Below are 20,038 nucleotides of genomic sequence, written 5' to 3'. Positions count from 1 at the left end.
CAGCTATGGATATAAATCTTTGTAATTTAAGTAATTTCTTCCTACCTGTTTAATCATTTTTTAACAACCAAAACAACAAAAAATATAAAGCTAAATCAAAATGGAGCAACAAAAGTACAGTAGAGTTTCACTTATCCAACATAAACGAGCCGGCAGAATGTTGGATAAGCGAATATGTTGGATAATAAGGAGGCATTAAGGAAAAGCCTATTAAACATCAAATTAGGTTATGATTTTACAAATTAAGCACCAGAACATCATGTTATACAACAAATTTGACAGAAAAAGTAGTTCAATATGCAGTAATGTTATGTTGTAATTATTGTATTTATGAATTTAGCACCAAAATATCATGATGTATTGAAAACATTGACTACAAAAATGTGTTGGATAATCCAGACCGTTGGATAAGCGAGTGTTGGATAAGTGAGACTCTACTGCAGGGGTCCCCAAACTAAGGCCCGGGGGCCGGATGCGGCCCTCCAAGGTCATTTACCTGGCCCCCGTCCTCATTATATAATTTTTTTATATCAGTTTTAATAATATAATATATTGTATATACATATAATATTGATAAGAATATTATCATTTTATACAATATAATACTAACAATAATACCATATAATAATATTAATTATATGTTATATATTGCATATAATATTACAGTATAGTGGTATAGTTCAATATAGTATAATGCTAATATTGTGCTATGCTAATAATATAATATATTGTATGTACATACAGCTGTTCTGAGTTCCCTTCGGGGTGAGAAGGGTGGGATATAAATGTAGTAAATAAATGTAGTAAATGAATAAATAATTAATTTTAGACTTAGGCTCAGCCAAAGTCTAACATGACTTGAAGGCACACAACAACAACAACAACAATCCTAATTAACCTGACTATCTCATCGGCCAGAAGCAGGCCCACACTTCCTATTGAAATCCTGATAGGTTTATGTTGGTTAAAATTATTTTCATTTTTAAATATAGTATTGGTCTTTCATTGTTATTGTTGTTGTTTTGTACTACAAATAAGACATGTGCAGTGTGCATAGGAATTTGTTCGGTTTTCCCCCCCAAATGATAATTTGGCCCCTCAACAGTCTGAAGGATTGTGGACCGGCCCTCTGCTTAAATAGTTTGGGGACCCCTGCTCTACTGTATAAAGACAATATACAGCTTGTCAAGGAAGTTTGAAGATGAGGCCATGTGTTAATGTTCCACTGTTTTCTTCTTCTTTCAGGGTAAAAAAGGCCGTCCTGGTGATGATGGAGCTTCTGGACCAAAAGGAGTAAAGGTATCTTTTCATTTGTAGTATAATTAAAATGTATATAAATTAATAGTACCCATGAGGTATGTTCAGATCTGCATAAATTGCTCTGCTTTCTTCAACATGGGAACAGTGTTGTGTATACTCAGTTTCCTCCTCTACAAATCTTTTTACAGAAAAAAAATTGTGATGTGACTGAAAAGTAGAAGATACTGTTCATGTGGAGGGCTGCCTCACAAACAAGATTCTTCATTTTTCCAGAGTTTTTCTTCATGGAGAGAAAAACTCAATGTGAACAGTAACTTCTGTTCAGTAGGTACATTGCTTTTTATATGAGGAAAGAAAAAGGTGAGAGAAAGCACACACACACACACCCTGGTCCCATGTTGAAGAAAGCATGGTAAGCAATTTCTGAATTGTTATACAGTGTTCCCTCACTACTTCACTGTTCGCTTTTTGCGGATTCTCTGTTTTGCGGTTTTTCAATAAACTCTAAAAGAATATTATAAATCATAAAAATTACAATTTACAGCCTAAGGAAGGGAGGAAGGAGAAGCCAAAGGGAGAGAAAAGGAGCCCAAGTGGCAACGGGAGGAGAAGGAGGTGATTTATCAATATGCAATTGGTTGATGAAGACTTTAAAAAGTCTATAACTACTAAGATAATGTATAAATATATAGTGTCCCTATTTTGCGGATTTTCAGTTATTGCGGGTGGTCCTGGAACCTAAGTGAGGGAACACTGTATATAGAAGCACAGATACTGAAATAAAAATCTGTTCAACCACTACATGGCAAAGTTTAGAACTGAAGGAGTATAAACTATTTCAAGAATAAAATTGCAATACATGTTTAAAACAAAAATACATGTTTGAAAAGAGGACTAGGCTAAAGGTTTTGTCCTTCATTCTGTTTGAAAATACAGTTCAATCTGAAAATAACAATACATGGAATAGTATTTAACCAACTTCATGGTTTCAGCCCTGTATTATGAAATAATAATAATAATAATAATAATAATAATAATAATAATAATAATAATAATACATCCTGTTATTTCTAGGGAGAGTCAGGCCTAAATGGAATTCCAGGAAGAGATGGAATTGAGGTAAAACATTGTAGGTTTTGTGAACTATTTGCTCTGAAATAAATGGATGCCTTTCTAAGTTTTAGAAATGCACACACTTGCACGCATTATGATAAATCCAAGTTGTGCTATTTCCTTGTGTGTGTGCATTCAGGTCACCTGTTGAATTATGGGGTTCCCATAACTTTCATAGAGTTTGTTGTTCTTATGTGCCTTCAAGTCAATTTTCCAAGACTAAGTGTATATGACTTCCCAAGGTCAGCCTGAGAGTTTTACAGAAGTGGGCAGCTAAAGCAGATCTAAGGACCAACTTCCTATACTGGAACACTTCACGGGCCAAACAGACTACCAAAATCCCTAAACAATCCTAAAATAGATTGGAGGTCTATCTCATTTTGTAAAAAATAAGGAGGAAATAGTAATGAGCTGAAAAGGAGTGAAAGGGGGATTAAGTGGGAGGGGTCCCAAATACCCATGCTAGCATTTTGAGACATTGGATACCTGAAATAGCTACTGGGCCATATCTTCAATAGCTCGTATCTGCAACAGTTGTTGCGTCAATCAGCGGTCACTTCCATTCACTTAAATGATACGATGTTCCTAGCTTTGTGAAGATGGCTAGTGATCCAAGTCTGGCCTGACATCAGATATGGTTCAATACTGGCACCCAGTAGACATTCGCACAGTAGTGACTGGTAGCTACCATGTCAGTGTTCTGCTGAATTCAGTCTGGTTTATAAGATTAACTTTGGAGAGGCCATCCAAGGTGCTGAACCCCTCTAAACAGAATGTTCAGTACTGTAGACAGCTCCTCTCGATTTGAAGTAAACATCATGGAAGCAATCAGTTGCTATCACATTTGTGTGTCAACCTTAGAAGTTTTCCCAGCTGAAGCAGAAATTAAAACAATGCACACTACTTGCTCCTTTGGTGCTTTAAAAATGTCACACAAAAATGGAAGGAGGCAGATAAGGGTTTTGTGTGTATATGTGATGAACCATGGGCCTTGTAGTCCTGCTCAGGACATTGTAATTCCTGATGAAGATGAAAACTTGGGTTTTTTACCTTCCCAGTCTGAACTGGATTCCTCTCAGCCAGATCTTTCCCAGGCAGATCTGGGAACCTTGCACCTGCAAGAAAGTTGTGCCCCAGAAGTATGTCAAACAACCCCAGAGCCTACTTCTCCCGTGTTCTTGCGCCGGGAGTTTTGTAAACAACAGAGAAGTTTGGATTCAGCTTCGCGCAGGAGTGCGAGGATAGCAGCTAAGAATGTTGCCAATTAACACTGGTTCTCGTGAGAATCTTTAAGGAGGTTAACATCTGGTCTCAGAGTTTAGCTTTCGTTTCTGATTCCCAGAGAACCGCTTTGGTGAGAAAGTTGGACTCTATATAGGTGTTTTGCCCGCGTAGCAACTTCGCGGAGTCAATTCGTCAGCCTACGGAGCGAGTTGTGTCTGGACAGCGCGCTCCGGTTCAAGCCTCGCTCCTGCTCAAGCCTTGCCTTGCTATCCAGCCTTCGCCTTGCTTTCCAGCCTTGTTTATCTACGGACTTTGCCTAGTTTCCCAGGATCAATCCTTGCCTTGTTCCACGGATTTATCAAGTTATTCCACGGACCTTGTTCTTGTTCTTAGTTACCTTGTTCCACGTTCAAGATCAAGTTATTTCCTAGCCACGCTCAAGTTTTATGGACTAAAGGACCTTGTCGTCTCCCCTCACTTTGCTTGGCAAAGTGAGTGTTTCGGTTATTGGATTACAACTTTGGACCTTAATATTTCATATTGGACATTATTTCCTTGGACTAGTTTTGACCTTTCCTGAAAGGTCTGCTTCTGGACTATCTTTTACATTTGCTTTTACTAACTTTATATATTTCCTTAATAAAGATATTAGATAGATTCTGGCTTCTGCGTATGGTTATTGGTGCTCTGTAGCCTGGGTCGTGACAGTTTGACTCCGCCACCCTAAGCACCAATTAACCTTGGCCAGAATGTCTACCGGAACCGTACCCGGTGGGCAGCCACTGAGCTACACCATCAGCAAGGACGAAGTGGATCGCATCCGCGACAGACTCAACGCCCAGGATGGAGAAATAAAGGGCTTGCGGGAGCGCGGAATCCGCCTCCCGGCCATGGCGTTGCCTACCAAGTTTACTGGAGAAGCTTCCAAGGTTCATGTTTTCCGTCGCCAATGTCAAGCTTATCTAGAGGCCCGTGATGCCGAGTTTCCCCGAGAAGACATCAAAGTGGCATGGGTTTACAGTCTTCTAGACGGGCCAGCGGCCAACTGGGCGACGGCACTGTTCGACCAAGCCTCTCCACACCTAAGATCAGCGCAACATTTCTTGGACCACCTCAAGGAGACTTGGGGAATCGAGGACAATTTGGAGGCAGCCGGCCACAAACTCCGTCGCCTTTTCCAAGGAGACAGACCTATGTCTCAGTATATAGCCGAGTTCCGAGTGCTGGCCCACAACACCGGCTGGAACGATGTAGCCCTCAGAGGACAATTCCGGGAGGGTCTCAACATTGAAATGCTGGAAGAAATCTCCAAGGTGGATCCTCCCCAGACCCTCGAGGCACTCATTGATCAATGTTTACGGGCTGAAGTCATGATTGCCAACAGGAAACAGTGGGTTCGAGGCCAGGGCAGTAGAGCCGGGGCAAAACCCCCCGCTCCCGCCAGCGTTCAGCCACGTCCAGTGTGGAGACCCCCACCGCCAACCCCATACCCCAGAGGAGGCGAGGAGGTGCCGATGCAGTTGGGCAATGTGCGTCCCAGACTAGATGCCGCCGAGAAGGCCCGTCGTCAACGCTTAAACCTCTGTTGGTACTGCGGGAACGGGGGCCACTTCGCCAGAGAGTGCCCAGCCAAGGGGAAGCCTGCCGCCCGGCTTGCGGCGGCGTCCTCCACGGAGACGAAGACGTCTGAGCCGACTGGCACACAGCCGGCGGGGGAAGCCAACGACCGGGTGTAGAGAGGCTCGCCAACCCGGTCAAAAAATCCATTCAAGAGCCGCCAACCGGGGTCCTGTTCCTTCTCGTGGTCACATTATGGTCAGCAAAAAGGGGACCCGTCATGATCCACGCCATGATAGACTCTGGAGCTACCAACAACTTCATTGATAGAGAGTATGCCGACTCTCTGGGATTACAATATCATGATTTCAAGAATGCCCGTGTGGTGCAAGCCATAGACGGCCGCCCCCTCAAGACGGGCCCCGTAAGTCAATGGTCGGAACCCACCAGGATGTGGATAAGAGAACATATGGAAGAGATTTCCTTCTTTGTTACCGAGGTTCCCCATTTCCCTGTGATTTTGGGAATTCCATGGCTGACTCTCCACGACCCTAACATCTCCTGGTCCAACAGAGAACTGCAGTTTGCTTCACCGTACTGCCAAAACCATTGCCTCGTAGCCAAGGTATGCCATGCCACAGACACCGAGCCCATCATCACCTTGCCAAAGAAGTACTCCGAGTATTGGGACGTATTCAATGAGAAAGAAGCCGAGAAATTACCCCCACATAGACCTTATGACTGTGCCATTGACTTGGTGGAGGGGGCCCCGATCCCGCGAGGGCATCTCTACTCCCTGACTGAACCAGAGCAAGAAGCTCTCAGGGAATTCCTAGAGACAAACCTTCGCAAGGGATTCATCAGACCCTCTCAATCCCCAGCCGCCTCTCCAGTGATGTTTGTGAAGAAGAAGTCAGGGGAACTACGATTGGTGGTGGACTACAGAGCATTGAACAATATCACCAAGCGGAACAGCTATCCCCTGCCCTTAATCTCGGATCTACTGGATCGGCTTCGAGGAGCCAAGGTTTACACCAAGCTGGATCTTCGGGGGGCTTACAACTTAGTTCGCATCAGGGAAGGGGACGAGTGGAAGACCGCCTTCCAGACCAAATTCGGATTATTCGAGTCCCGAGTTATGAATTTCGGTTTATGCGGAGCCCCCGCAACGTTCCAGCATTTTGTCAATGACATTTTTCAGGACTATCTGGACAGGTTCTTGATAATCTACCTGGACGATTTTTTGGTGTTTTCTAGATCACAATCAGAACATGAGAACCACGTCAAAATGGTGTTACAACGATTGCGGGATCATGGACTTTATGCCAAACTGGAAAAATGCGCCTTTGATCTACAAGAGGTAGATTTCCTTGGTTACCGCATCTCGCCTTTAGGGCTCTCCATGGATCCAGCCAAGGTTTCAGCAGTATTGGAATGGCGGGCGCCAACTAACAAGAAAGAGGTGCAGCGTTTCTTGGGGTTCGCGAATTATTACCGCAAGTTCATTCCAGATTTTGCCCACTGGTCTGACCCAATCACTAGCTGCATCCGTGGAAAACAGCCCTTCCGCTGGACTGATCAAGCAGAGAAAGGGTTCCAGCAACTAAAGAAATTATTCACGTCCCAGCCAATTCTACAGCACCCAGATCCTGGAACCCCTTTTGTTGTGCAAGCGGACGCCTCGGATGTGGCAATTGGGGCTGTACTCTTACAACCGGTGGGAGACCACCTTCATCCCTGTGCCTTTTACTCCCGTCAACTAACCACACCAGAGAAAAATTATACCATTTGGGAAAAAGAACTACTGGCCATAAAGGCAGCTTTTGAAACTTGGAGACATTGGCTAGAAGGGGCCAAATTTCCCATTGAAGTCCACACTGATCATCGTAATCTAGAACACCTAAGAACTGCCCGCAAACTAAACCAGAGGCAGCAACGTTGGGCTTTATTCTTTGAACGTTTCAACTTCCAGATCCATTATGTGACCCCAGCCCAAACCAAGCAAGCAGACGCCCTGTCACGTAAACCGGAATACGCTGCAGGACGCAAGGAGACCTTTGAATCCCAACTGCTACAACCCGAGAACTTTGCCACGCTCACGGTGGGGAACACCAAATCCATTCCCATTGGTTCAACTTCCCCTACTCCAGGACCCATCTGTGCTCAAGAAATCAGGGCTAGTCAGCAAGCAGATGCCTGGGCGCAGGACCAACTTCGCCAAGGTCTGCATTTTCCCTTTTCGCTTAAAGATGGGCTGCTCTGCTATAGAAATCATGTTTATATCCCACCCGGACCGGGCAGGGAAAAAGCGCTTCGCCTGTGTCATGACTGCAAACCAGCAGGACACTTCGGACTATTTAAAACTATGCATTTGATCCTAAGGGATTTTTGGTGGCCCAAGATCCGCAAGGATGTAGAAAAATATGTCAACACCTGCCCAGTATGCCAGCGCTCCAAGATACGAAGGGAAAAGCCCTCAGGGCTTTTACACCCCCTTCCTACCCCATCTCGCCCATGGGAAATAATTTCCGCGGATTTCATCACTGACCTACCACCTTCCTGTGGATTCACCACGATCTTAGTGGTGGTGGACCTTTTCACCAAGTTAGCCCATTTCATTCCCTGCGAAGGCCTCCCCACGGCCAAAGAAACTGCGGATCTATTTCTTCAGCATGTTTTCAGACTACATGGATTGCCCAAAAGTTTAGTCACAGACCGTGGATCTCAATTCACCTCTCGTTTTTGGAAGGCACTACAAAAACTACTGGGCATAGACTCTCGCTTATCTTCAGCTCATCATCCCCAAACAGATGGGCAAACGGAGCGCACCAATGCCACTTTGGAGCAGTATCTTCGCTGTTATGTAAACTACCAACAGGACAATTGGGCTTCTCTGTTACCACTGTCTGAGTTTGCCTACAATAATGGAGTTCAAGCTTCTACAAAAGAAACGCCGTTCTTTGCAAACTACGGCTTCCATCCACGTTTCTTTCCCCCTGTCATTGAAACTTCAGAAGTTCCCGCAGCAGAGGATTGGTTGCAGGAACTCACAGCGGTGCAACAACTTTTGCTCCAGCAACTGGACCAAGCCAAAGAGGACTATAAACGCCACGCTGACAAACACCGCCAGCCGGGCCCTGAAATCAAGGTAGGAGATCGGGTTTTTCTGTCCACTCGCTTTCTGCCCTCCCACCGCCCTTGCCGGAAGTTAGATGCCCGTTTCATCGGCCCCTATCCAGTGGTGGCGCAATTAAACCCCGTGACTTTCAAACTCCAACTTCCGCGTTCAATGCGCATCCACCCAGTGTTTCACCGTTCCCTGCTCCTTCCGGCGGATGGTGTGCGTCCTGATACGGACCAACCGGCCCCCCCTCCTGTTTTGATGAATGGGGAGGAGGAGTTCGAGGTTGAGGACATTTTGGATTCTCGCTTTCATCGCCGCCGCCTACAATATCTCATTGACTGGGTGGGTTTTGGGCCTGAGGAACGCTCTTGGGAAGACGCCTCCACAGTCCATGCTCCTGATCTAACCCGTCGCTTTCATCTGACCTATCCCACCAAACCGCGACCTCGCGCCTCGGGGAGAGGATCCCAGTTTGGGAGGGGCCCTGAGGAGGGGGATAGTGTGATGAACCATGGGCCTTGTAGTCCTGCTCAGGACATTGTAATTCCTGATGAAGATGAAAACTTGGGTTTTTTACCTTCCCAGTCTGAACTGGATTCCTCTCAGCCAGATCTTTCCCAGGCAGATCTGGGAACCTTGCACCTGCAAGAAAGTTGTGCCCCAGAAGTATGTCAAACAACCCCAGAGCCTACTTCTCCCGTGTTCTTGCGCCGGGAGTTTTGTAAACAACAGAGAAGTTTGGATTCAGCTTCGCGCAGGAGTGCGAGGATAGCAGCTAAGAATGTTGCCAATTAACACTGGTTCTCGTGAGAATCTTTAAGGAGGTTAACATCTGGTCTCAGAGTTTAGCTTTCGTTTCTGATTCCCAGAGAACCGCTTTGGTGAGAAAGTTGGACTCTATATAGGTGTTTTGCCCGCGTAGCAACTTCGCGGAGTCAATTCGTCAGCCTACGGAGCGAGTTGTGTCTGGACAGCGCGCTCCGGTTCAAGCCTCGCTCCTGCTCAAGCCTTGCCTTGCTATCCAGCCTTCGCCTTGCTTTCCAGCCTTGTTTATCTACGGACTTTGCCTAGTTTCCCAGGATCAATCCTTGCCTTGTTCCACGGATTTATCAAGTTATTCCACGGACCTTGTTCTTGTTCTTAGTTACCTTGTTCCACGTTCAAGATCAAGTTATTTCCTAGCCACGCTCAAGTTTTATGGACTAAAGGACCTTGTCGTCTCCCCTCACTTTGCTTGGCAAAGTGAGTGTTTCGGTTATTGGATTACAACTTTGGACCTTAATATTTCATATTGGACATTATTTCCTTGGACTAGTTTTGACCTTTCCTGAAAGGTCTGCTTCTGGACTATCTTTTACATTTGCTTTTACTAACTTTATATATTTCCTTAATAAAGATATTAGATAGATTCTGGCTTCTGCGTATGGTTATTGGTGCTCTGTAGCCTGGGTCGTGACAGTATAGTACTAATGAACCTGAAACAGAGACTGTTGTGCTGCTTCAGTTCCATGTTGTATTGTTGTTGTGTGCCTTCAGATCATTTCCAACTTATAGTCTTTGCAGTCCTCTAAAAGAACATGCCTTTCACAAGGTCACCTTGCCCAGTGAGTTTTTATAGCTGAGTGGGGATTCAAACCCTGGTCTCCTGAGTCATAGTCCAATACTCAAACTACTACACTAAACTGGCACTCTTTCTGTTCCCTATTAAATACAAGGCAAACAGCCAGTAGAGAGCCAACTCAAGGACTCATTCTGTTAACCACCTCCACATTTCAGAAAAGCATTCCATTCCACATTAATAGTTGTAAATATCCTAGTTAAGCAGTGTCAATACTAATTTTGTCAATATGTATCTTGTGTTTTTCTCCAATAAGGGAAAGTCTGGCTACAAAGGAGAAAAGGTATGGATATTTATTTATTTATTTATTTACAGTATTTATATTCCGCCCTTCTCACCCCGAAGGGGACTCAGGGCGGATCACATTATATACATATAGGGCAAACATTCAATGCCCATAAACACATCAAACAGAGACCGAGACAGACAGACGCAGAGGCAATTTAACCTTCTCCTGAGGGGATGTTCGATTCTGGCCACAGGGGGGAGCAGCTGCTTCATCATCCACTCTGACGGCACTTCCTCGTTCCAAGTCGTAAATTAGTTAAACTTGCCTCCCCACTTTTATAAGTGGTACCTTATTTCCTACTTGATAGATGCAACTATCTTTCAGGTTGCTAGGTCAGCAACGAGCAGGGGCTATTTTTTTTTAATTTTTAATTGACGGGTGATCACCCCACCACGGGCTGGCCTCGAACTCATGACCTCATGGTCAGAGTGATTTATTGCAGCTGCTCAACAGTCTGCGCCACAGCCTGGCCCCTATTTAAAAAAAATTATTTTAGTCATCTTGGATCAACTGTTGCATGTCAATAACTGAGATAACCATATTATTTATAGGATTTAAGGACAACGAATTTAGCATCTGAAATACATGTACACAATAGAATATAATGAGAATGTTAGGAGAAAGGTTGTGAATAAGAAAGCACTGAAGAAATCACTGCAAAATATTTTAATACATTGAGATAATGTTAATGATTTATTACACTAACTAATACACATTTTTAACTCTAAGGGCGAAAGAGGTGAATGCGGAACTCCAGGAATAAAAGGTGACAGAGTAAGTAGCAATATTAGTGTTAACATGAAAGAAGGTCATGTAGGGGTTGTCTATTCATTCTGAAACTGCATTCCCCATTGAACCAGTGGACCTATTCCTATAATGATGTTGTGATTTTGAGTAGTACGGTGAACCTTTTTAAAGTTCAGTTAATTTAATGATGACGAATTTAAAATTCAACAACACATACAGTAGAGTCTCACTTATCCAACACTTGCTTATCCAACGTTCAGGATTTTCCAACGCATTTTTGTAGTCAATGTTTTCAATACATCATGATATTTTGGTGCTAAATTCGTAAATACAGTAATTACTACATAGCATTACTGTGTATTGAACTACTTTTTCTGTCAAATTTGTTGTATAACATAACTAGCTATGCCCGGCCACGCGTTGCTGTGGCATAGTATGGTGGTATGGGAAATAAAGTATTGAGGAATTGGTGGTAGTTAAGGTAAAGGTTTTCCCTTGACATTAAGTTCAGTCGTGTCTGACTTTGGGGGTTGGTGCTCATCTCCATTTCTAAGCCGAAGAGCCGGCGTTGTCCGTAGACTCCTCCAAGGCCATGTGGCATGACTGCATGGAGTGCTGTTACCTTCCTGCCAGAGCAGTACCTATTCATCTACTCTCATTTGCATGTTTTTGACGTTCTGCCAGCCTGTTTACGTTAGGTAATTGAGACTCTACTGTATATTTATAATCTTATATTATCTGCTTAGAACTGGATTATATGAGGCCCCTTGTACACAGCTGGATAAAATGCACACTGAAGTGGATTCTATGCCAGTGTGGAGTCAAGCTAATGCAGTTCAAAGCAGATAATATGAGATTATAAATGGGTTATATAGCTATGTGGAAGGGCTATGTGGAAGGGCCATATAATCCAGTTCAAATCTGATAATCTGTATTTTATAGGCAGTGTGGAAGAGGCCTAAGTGAGACCTAACTCTGCTGTCCCCTGGGCTGATTGGGTTGCTAGGAGACCAAGTGGGCGGAGCTTAGCCTTCTAACTGGCAGCAATTGGATAAAAACAATTATTCCTCTCCCTCTAATTAGGACTTTATTTTTCTTTTCTTTTTGTTGTATGAACCTAGAGGCGTGGATGAGGGGTTGTGCTGTCAATTTTCGAGGTTGTGGGGAGTTTTGTTTTGTTGTTTTGTTGGTCGCCAGGATTCCATCACTTTTTTATATATATAGATGTTTTGGTGCTTAATTTGTAAAATCATAACCTAATTTGATGTTTAATAGGCTTTTCCTTAATCTCTCCTTATTATCCAACATATTCGCTTATCCAACATTCTGCTGACCCGTTTACGTTTGATAAGTGAGACTCAAAGATATGAATCAAGACAAACAACCACTTCTAGCACCTCTGCCAGAAGCCATTCTTTCACCACATGATAGATAAGGTCCAAAGCCTTATCTAGCCATTTGCCAGCTCATGTATAGGGTTACATCTAAAGATGTGTGGGGGATGATTGTACATGTTAGCCCTGCACCTAAACATTGTTTTCCTTCTAGTAGCATTCAAAATCTATATAGTCCCCTTTCCTGCATTCAGTTGAACATGGATATAGAGTCTCATCAGCAAGAACATGAATATATTGAACAAGTCAACAACAATAAAATACAAAACTAGACAAAAATATGTCAAGAGCTGGTTAAACAGCTATAAAAATTAATATGTTTTAAATGGAGCTGATATGATTGTGCTATCGGCAAACATCCTACCACAAGGCTATTCAAAACTAAGCAAATATCCCTTTCTTAATTGCGTTTGCTCAATGATCACAAGTGGCATGTGGCAACCATGGCTTACATGGTTGAGATGCCTAGATTTTTATTTATAGGGATGTAGATGTTAGCTACAACTTTCCTGCTCTATTTGAGCCCCGGTGGCGAAGTGCGTTAAAGCACTGAGCTGGAGACTGAAAGGTCCCAGGTTCAAACCCCTGGAGTGGCATGAGCAGCCGCTGTTAGCTCCAGCTCCTGCCAACCTAGCAGTTCGAAAACATGCCAATGTGAGTAGATTGATAGGTACTCCTCCGGCGGGAAGGTAATGGAGCTCCATGCAATCATGCCGGCCGCATGACCTTGGAGGTGTCTACGGACAACGCCGGCTCTTCGGCTTAGAAATGGAGATGAGCACCAACCCCCAGAGTCAGACATGACTGGACTTAACGTCAGGGGAAACCTTTACCTTTACCTTAGATGTTAGCTACAACTTTCCTGCTCTATTTGAGCTTGTCCTTACAGTATTTGGGGTGAGAGGCAGGTATAAGGAGATGAACTTATTTTCTCAATCCTGTTCTAATACAAAATATTTTGTAGGTGGTTTGATCTTGAAGTCTTGATTGGGTAAAGCTATATTATCTCCAAGATGTTGAAGACAGAGACAGAGTTCAGCACCTTGGAGAACTCTTTTAAATATTATATTAAAACCCAGAGAAAGCTGATGAGAAAGCCCCCAATCACCACTATCAGGTGTTGAGGATAAAGGCCTTATACAAGAATTTCTCTATACGTCTCTACCCGAGTCCAGTTGAACACAGTTTCAGAACTATCCTGAAAACACTAAATTATATGTGGTCCAGGTATAATTTCTCTTCTTCTTCTTTAGGGTCCAGAAGGTCCAGGCGGACCAAGAGGTCTCCGAGGTTTGCAGGTAGCAACCAAACAGTGGCAATGAATTGCTTTCAGATTATATTATCTGTCATTTTTCTTTCCTAAATTCCAGTTTTACTGAAATTGTTATCAACTTCCTGTGACCAATACCAGCCTATATTGTGAGTGGAAAGGGTATCTATCATGTTTCATTCTCAAATCAAAAGCAGGTTTCCCAGCAGTTAAGAAAACCCATCCGGAAAAAAATAATAGAATTTTGCACATTTTTATCTCAGTATTCAGATGACCCAACATATTACAGAGGATCAATTAAACAAGCAAATGTGTCACTTCCAGGTTTGAACTTGGAAATGAGATTTAGGAACAGCAAATTATAGGGTAGTAGCTGGCTTCTGTGGACTGTGATATATAAAGGGGTTCTCATCAGCAAAATGACCAATTCCTCTTATCCTTTTCTTTCAGTCACTATAGAACAAATATCAATGTATATGTTCACGAAATAGCTTAGAAACATAAGTTGAAGTCAATGTAGTAATATAAGTTTGGGTTATTTCCGTAACGTGAGCAATGATGAACTGTATTAAATTCCAGTGCAACTGTGTAGATCAAAATTGATAATTAAAGTATCTAGGACACTTGGTGTGTCAAAATTCACCAAAAAAATCTAGCATGATTTGAGTAGTGTGTCACTTTGAGAAAAAAAGCATAATTTCACAATATATATAGTTTAAATAACAAAAATATATAATTGTAATATATAACTGTATTTAATAAATCAAAAACTATTTACTGCCATTATTTCCATGTACAACAATCTCTGGTACCTCTTGCAGTTTCCACGCTGATTTCTCTCTGTTGTAGTTTCAATGTAGTCATGAATAATGAATAATATAATAATATACTATAATAATAATAGAATAATAATGGAATGAATATATATATATATATATATATATATATATATATATATATATAAATGTAATGTGCATAATTCCCATGGAGTAAACAACAAAACCACTGGACCAAATCACACCAAATTTGGCCACAAAAACATTAGTCATCCAATCAATCTGCATGCAGCAGCTTGTTAGCAAAAATGGCTAGGTGTGTCAGTGCTGACACACGTGTCATAGGTTGGCCATCACTGATCTAGGAGAACTATCTCTAAAACTAATAAAGTCTTAATTTCCATCATAAACAAACAAGACTTATTTTACTATGGAAGGTACTATGTAATATTTGAAGGTATGATTGCAATCGAACCCTCTGCATCTGAATAGAATGTGAACCTGTGCAACTCCAGCAAGATTTGGTGCTGTCCTTCATGGAATTTGCTTTCAGAATTATTGACCATCTTGAGATATTCATCCAAGCTAATGGCAGCAATCCATCAATATCAAGAAAAGAACGACTTCCTTGATCCAGCCAGTACTTTCAAAACTGTTGGCATTTATGAACAGCCATTTCTTGGACAACACAAATTCTGTATTGTTCCATAGACCAGGAAGATAGAATGCAACCAGTCTTCACGTGTGTAGTCAAAGAACATGATTTCTTGACCACTGAACACATACTGTTTTGTGTGGATAGTACTAAAGTAATCATATCCTTGTCTATCCAGGCATCTTCACCTTATATTCTGTTTTAACAGGGTCCCCAAGGTCTGCCTGGAGATCAAGGGCCTGAAGGAGTGCAGGGATCAAAGGTAGGATTCCTAAAGTTAATATTGTTTCTCAACATTATCAGACCTTACAGATACATATGTAACTTTTCCCAGATGCTTTTCCCCTCATGTTGTTTGACTCACAGTGTCTGGAATAAAGCACTTCTAGAAAGAAAGAAAAAACAAAGCCACAACAGAAGTCCCTTGAATTTAAAAAAGATAAATTGACAAATTTAGTCTTTTATATATTAATTAGAAGTTATGGGCAACATCAGGGGTCTTTAAGAAGCACTGAGATGCTTTTGAAAATTAACAAGATCAAAATAGCACTATAATGCCCTGTCCTGATTATTTAGCAAGCGTGAGTAATTTAAGAATAAAAGTTAGATATTTAGGCAAGTATATAAAGTTCTATAGGTATTTCTGTTTGCATGTGCTCTTCCATAACTGCTAATTCTAATATTGGTAGAGCACAAATCAAAATTTAAAAATATAAAATACTATATTTAGTTGTAGCAAATGTAGATATACTGAAACATATTGATATTGGTTGGGATGCATGTATTAATGAAAATATTACATTTAACTTATTCCTATGCTGGGAATTCTAGACATCTTAGTTACATTGAAGCTGCCACCTTGGAAGGGTTTAGGAAAAGCCTGAAAACTTGGCTGTTCACACAGGCTTTTGAATAAGTACCACCCTCTTGAATGTTAAATTCTTGTACAAATGGTTATCCTTGATCGGTTGCATCCACATGGGTAATTTCTTGATATAGCCTCAGGGTTCAACTCACTTTTGGGTTCTCCCCCATATTCTTATAGCACTTTTAACTTCCTCCATGTTTACAAGTCTCAGTGCACTTTGATCAGCCCATCCTTATGTTTTATTGCTGCATTTTAACTTTGTCTTATTAATGGTTTGATTTTAATCGTATGTTTTAATTTTCATTTGTGCGTTTTCGGTATTTGATGTTTTATGTATGTATACTTGTTTTGCATTTGTAAGCCGCCCTGAGTCCCTGCGGGGAGATAGAGGCGGGGTACAAGAATAAAATTATTATTATTATTATTATTATTATTATTATTATTATTATTATTATTGTCCCAAAGATGCATGAAAAATCACCCAGTGGATCACTGAGAACAAAATCAATTATTTTGTTAATACTTAAGAGTGAGGTGGAATATCAAAAAAGAAAAACAGAACTTCCATGACATTCCACATCAGAAAAAATCCCTTCAAGGCACTTTGGCCCGATTATGTTTTTATATGGCTTTAAGCTGCAGGGAACCGTTAAAGTATGACTCATAAATAATATCTTTATGTGACACTTGGATTTCTTCTCAAATGTAGGAGAAAACTATTTTACTCCAGGCTATCACTTCTGACAACAAGAGATGTACAGCAGACTTGATTCAGACTTTTTATTTGACGTTGTTATTACAACTCTATGCTAAGATCTGTGGAATCCAATTTTCATAGCAATTCAACAACCACTTGACTTTCTGGTCAAAACATTATGTTTGAGTGTTTAGGAGTGGTGGGCATGTCGATCTCAGCATGAGGGAGTTTGTTAAATCTACTCCAATGATGGGCAACCTTTTGCACTTGATGTGTCAAAATTCGCCAAAAAACCTAGCATGACTTGGGTGGCGTGTCACTTCGAGAAAAAAACTCATAATTTCACAATATATATAGTTTAAATAACAAAAATATATAATTGTAATATATAACTGTATTCAATAAATCAAAAATTATTTGCTACCATTATGTCCATGTACAACAATCTATGATACCTCTTGCAGTTTCCAAGCTGATTTCTCTTTATTTTAGTTTCAATGTAGCCATGAATAATGAATAATATAATAGTAGGTAAAGGTAAAGGTTTCCCCTGACGTTAAGTCCAGTCGTGTCTGACTCTGGGGGTTGGGGCTCATCTCCATTTCTAAGCCGAAGAGCCGGCGTTGTCCATAGACACCTCCAGGGTGATGTGGCCGGCATGACTGCATGGAGCGCCGTTACCTTCCCAATGGAGCGGTACCTATTGATCTACTCACATTTGCATGTTTTCGAACTGCTAGGTTGGCAGGAGCTGGGGCTAACAGCGGGCGCTCACTCTGCTCCCGGGGTTTGAACCTGGGTCCTTTCAGTCTGCAAGTTCAGCAGCTCAGTGCTTTAACACACTCCGCCACCGAGGCTAATATAATAGTAATAATATAATAATATACTACAATAATAATAGAATAATAATAGAATGATTATATATATATATGTAATGTGCATAATTCCCATGGAGTAAACAACAAAACCACTGGACCAAATCACACCAAATTTGGCCACAAAAGACATTAGTCATCCAATCAATCTGCATGCGGCAGCGTGTCAGCAAAAATGGCTAGGTGTGTCAGTGCTGACATGCGTGTCATAGGTTGGCCATCACTGATCTACTCCATTATCAAGCAAAATTGGTTGCATGAATTACTATAAGGAAAACTCTTGAATTTACATTTGCTTCCCAGTAAATACCATGGTGGCATAGCATGACACCAGGCTATTCAGGTAGGGCAGGTTCTTGTATCCTAAAGCTCCAATATGATAGGAGAGGGAGGAATAGGAGGGGGATTAGGAGAGGAGGGAATGAAGAGGAAGATTAGGAAGAAGAGGAGGAACAGAAGGAGAAAGAGAAGTCGTAGATAGATTTGCTCCTTTGACGGATTTCATTCTCACCTGAACGGTATCCCTACATTTACTTTTGACCATTCCACACCACTCAGTTATGGTGCCATGATTCCATTTTAACTGTCATGACTCCATCCTAATGAATCCTGGGATTTACAGTTTACAGAATGGCATTTAGAATTCTTAGCCAAATAATCCCTCTGGTACCTCTGATCAAACTTCACATCCCAGAATTTCATAAGATGCAAATTATGGCAGTCAAAGTGCACTTGTGGTGTGAAAGCACCCTTTCTCCCAGGCCAAATTTGACACTTTTGCTAAGCCAGGAAGTCCATTGCAAAAATATAAAAGCAACACATACATACACACAAAAAACAAAAATAAAGCAGAACAAAAACATATTCTGGGGTTGGCTCAATTAACTGAAGATGCATGATTTGATTGGTTCGTTTTTTAAAAAGGGTTTCAAAATCCTCAAGCATCCCCAGACCCAATGTATAGTAAAGAAGCACACAAGGGAAAATCCACTTATCCCTATTAACTTTCTACAGTCTATTTATTTATTACATGTTTGTATGTATTGCTCATTTCTATTGCATATTTTCATTTCTATCTACCAGATAATCTTCCACAGCTACAATGAATAACAGTATTATCATTTACATTGCAAATATGTCAAGTTTGAAACGATTTCTTCTGGTGTTGTTTGACAGGGTGAAAGAGGCCTGCTTGGGCCTCCTGGGTTGACTGGAGAAACTGGAATAGGATTGCCTGGCCCAAAGGTAAGGATGCCAATCATATAGCCTGCTATATAAAGAACTAGAAAGGCCAGCTGCTGAAATAATATACAACCGAAAAAAAGTTTAAGCAAGAATAAATAATGTCTTTGTAATACCTGAAAGGTATTCTGGATACAGTTCAAACGCTTTCATACTAGGATTTTTTTTTTTTTGCAACTCTTAGTATTCCAGTGGTGATAAATTTTGATGCATATATGTGAAGGGATATGAGACTTGTTTTGCTTTCTTCTAGTGTTTGCAAGAGCACTATATCAATTCAAACAACATTTCCTCTTTTCAGTGTTTGCATTGTAGTCAAAACTAAACATACTATACCACCCACTTTTTTAGGGTGACATTGGTTTGACAGGAAGACCAGGTCCTGTTGGTCCACCAGGAGTTGGCGAACCAGGTTTACCGGTATGTATTGTACATGGAGAGAAGAGAAATTCCCCTCTATTAATCCCTGAAGGTGCATCTGCACTATAAATTAATGCAAGTTGATACAAATTTAATTGCCATGTGTAGTAAACCTTAACTATTAGGCCTGGAATGAAGCCTGGGTAACAGTGAGTGAGGCAAGCCTCCATTTTGTAGAGGAATGCCAGGCAGCCATCTTGAGTGTGGTTAGAAAGAGGGAGGAGCTTAGAGAGAGACTCCTAGGATTGGCCAGCCAGAGCAGATGGGAGGAGCCAAGTCTTAGAGTGCAGAGGAAACAAAAGAGGCAGTTCTGTTTTGGGGTTTGAAGAGAGCAGTTCGGTTTTGGAGTTTGGAGGGTGTGTGTGAGAGAGAGCTGAAAGCTGTGAAAACTGACAGGCTAGGTCAGGCAGTTTGGATCTCTTAGGGGAAGATAACTCAAGGGATTGACTCTCACTACTGGGCTGGTTAATAGAAGGACTCTAGGTTAGAGTTAATTAACAACCCAGGGGAACTCATGACTGTTCTCAGCAAATAGAGTGAGGGTGTTTTTGTGACCAATAGATAGATTGGTTGGTTGGAACTGTTTGAAACTAAGTGAAGTAATCTGAAACATACAACTAAGTTAAGCTGAAGAACGTCTGTAACCGTTTACGCTAATGTACCTCTCTGAAGTAATCATTTGCCTGTTTTAAGAAAAATATTTTTTTATTCTGTTTTCAACTTTCAAATGCCTCCACAGTGTATATTTTCCATCAAGAAGCCTTAATAAAAGTTCCAGCAATACAACAATAAAATACCACAGAAAAGCCTCATAGTGAACATCAGTTTGGGAGCCGGGGTAGAAACAATGTGGGCAGAGAATGGGAGAAGCTTGCCTCAGACACATTTAACAACAAAAATCCTAAAGAC

At 41.5% G+C, this 20,038-nt stretch overlaps 1 protein-coding gene across 4 annotated transcripts in view; it reads left to right on the top strand.

Annotated features, from left to right (window-relative positions):
- The window catches only part of LOC100558893 (collagen alpha-1(XXVIII) chain), an 80,977-nt gene that overhangs the window by 21,121 nt on the left and 39,818 nt on the right, over nucleotides 1-20,038 (top strand). For all 4 annotated transcript variants that reach the window (XM_016996751.2, XM_062964730.1, XM_008119021.2 and 1 more), the window contains 8 exons: nucleotides 1,246-1,299; nucleotides 2,335-2,379; nucleotides 10,153-10,179; nucleotides 10,915-10,959; nucleotides 13,580-13,624; nucleotides 15,236-15,289; nucleotides 18,644-18,712; nucleotides 19,061-19,129. In XM_016996751.2, coding sequence (XP_016852240.2) covers nucleotides 1,246-1,299; nucleotides 2,335-2,379; nucleotides 10,153-10,179; nucleotides 10,915-10,959; nucleotides 13,580-13,624; nucleotides 15,236-15,289; nucleotides 18,644-18,712; nucleotides 19,061-19,129 — 408 coding nt within the window. The remainder of the gene's footprint in view (nucleotides 1-1,245; nucleotides 1,300-2,334; nucleotides 2,380-10,152; nucleotides 10,180-10,914; nucleotides 10,960-13,579; nucleotides 13,625-15,235; nucleotides 15,290-18,643; nucleotides 18,713-19,060; nucleotides 19,130-20,038) is intronic.

The sequence above is a fragment of the Anolis carolinensis genome, chromosome 1 (genome assembly GCF_035594765.1).
Source record: "Anolis carolinensis isolate JA03-04 chromosome 1, rAnoCar3.1.pri, whole genome shotgun sequence".
Lineage (NCBI taxonomy): Eukaryota > Metazoa > Chordata > Lepidosauria > Squamata > Dactyloidae > Anolis > Anolis carolinensis.
Note: the sequence above shows the minus strand (reverse complement) of the source record. Positions and strands in the feature narration are given on the sequence as shown.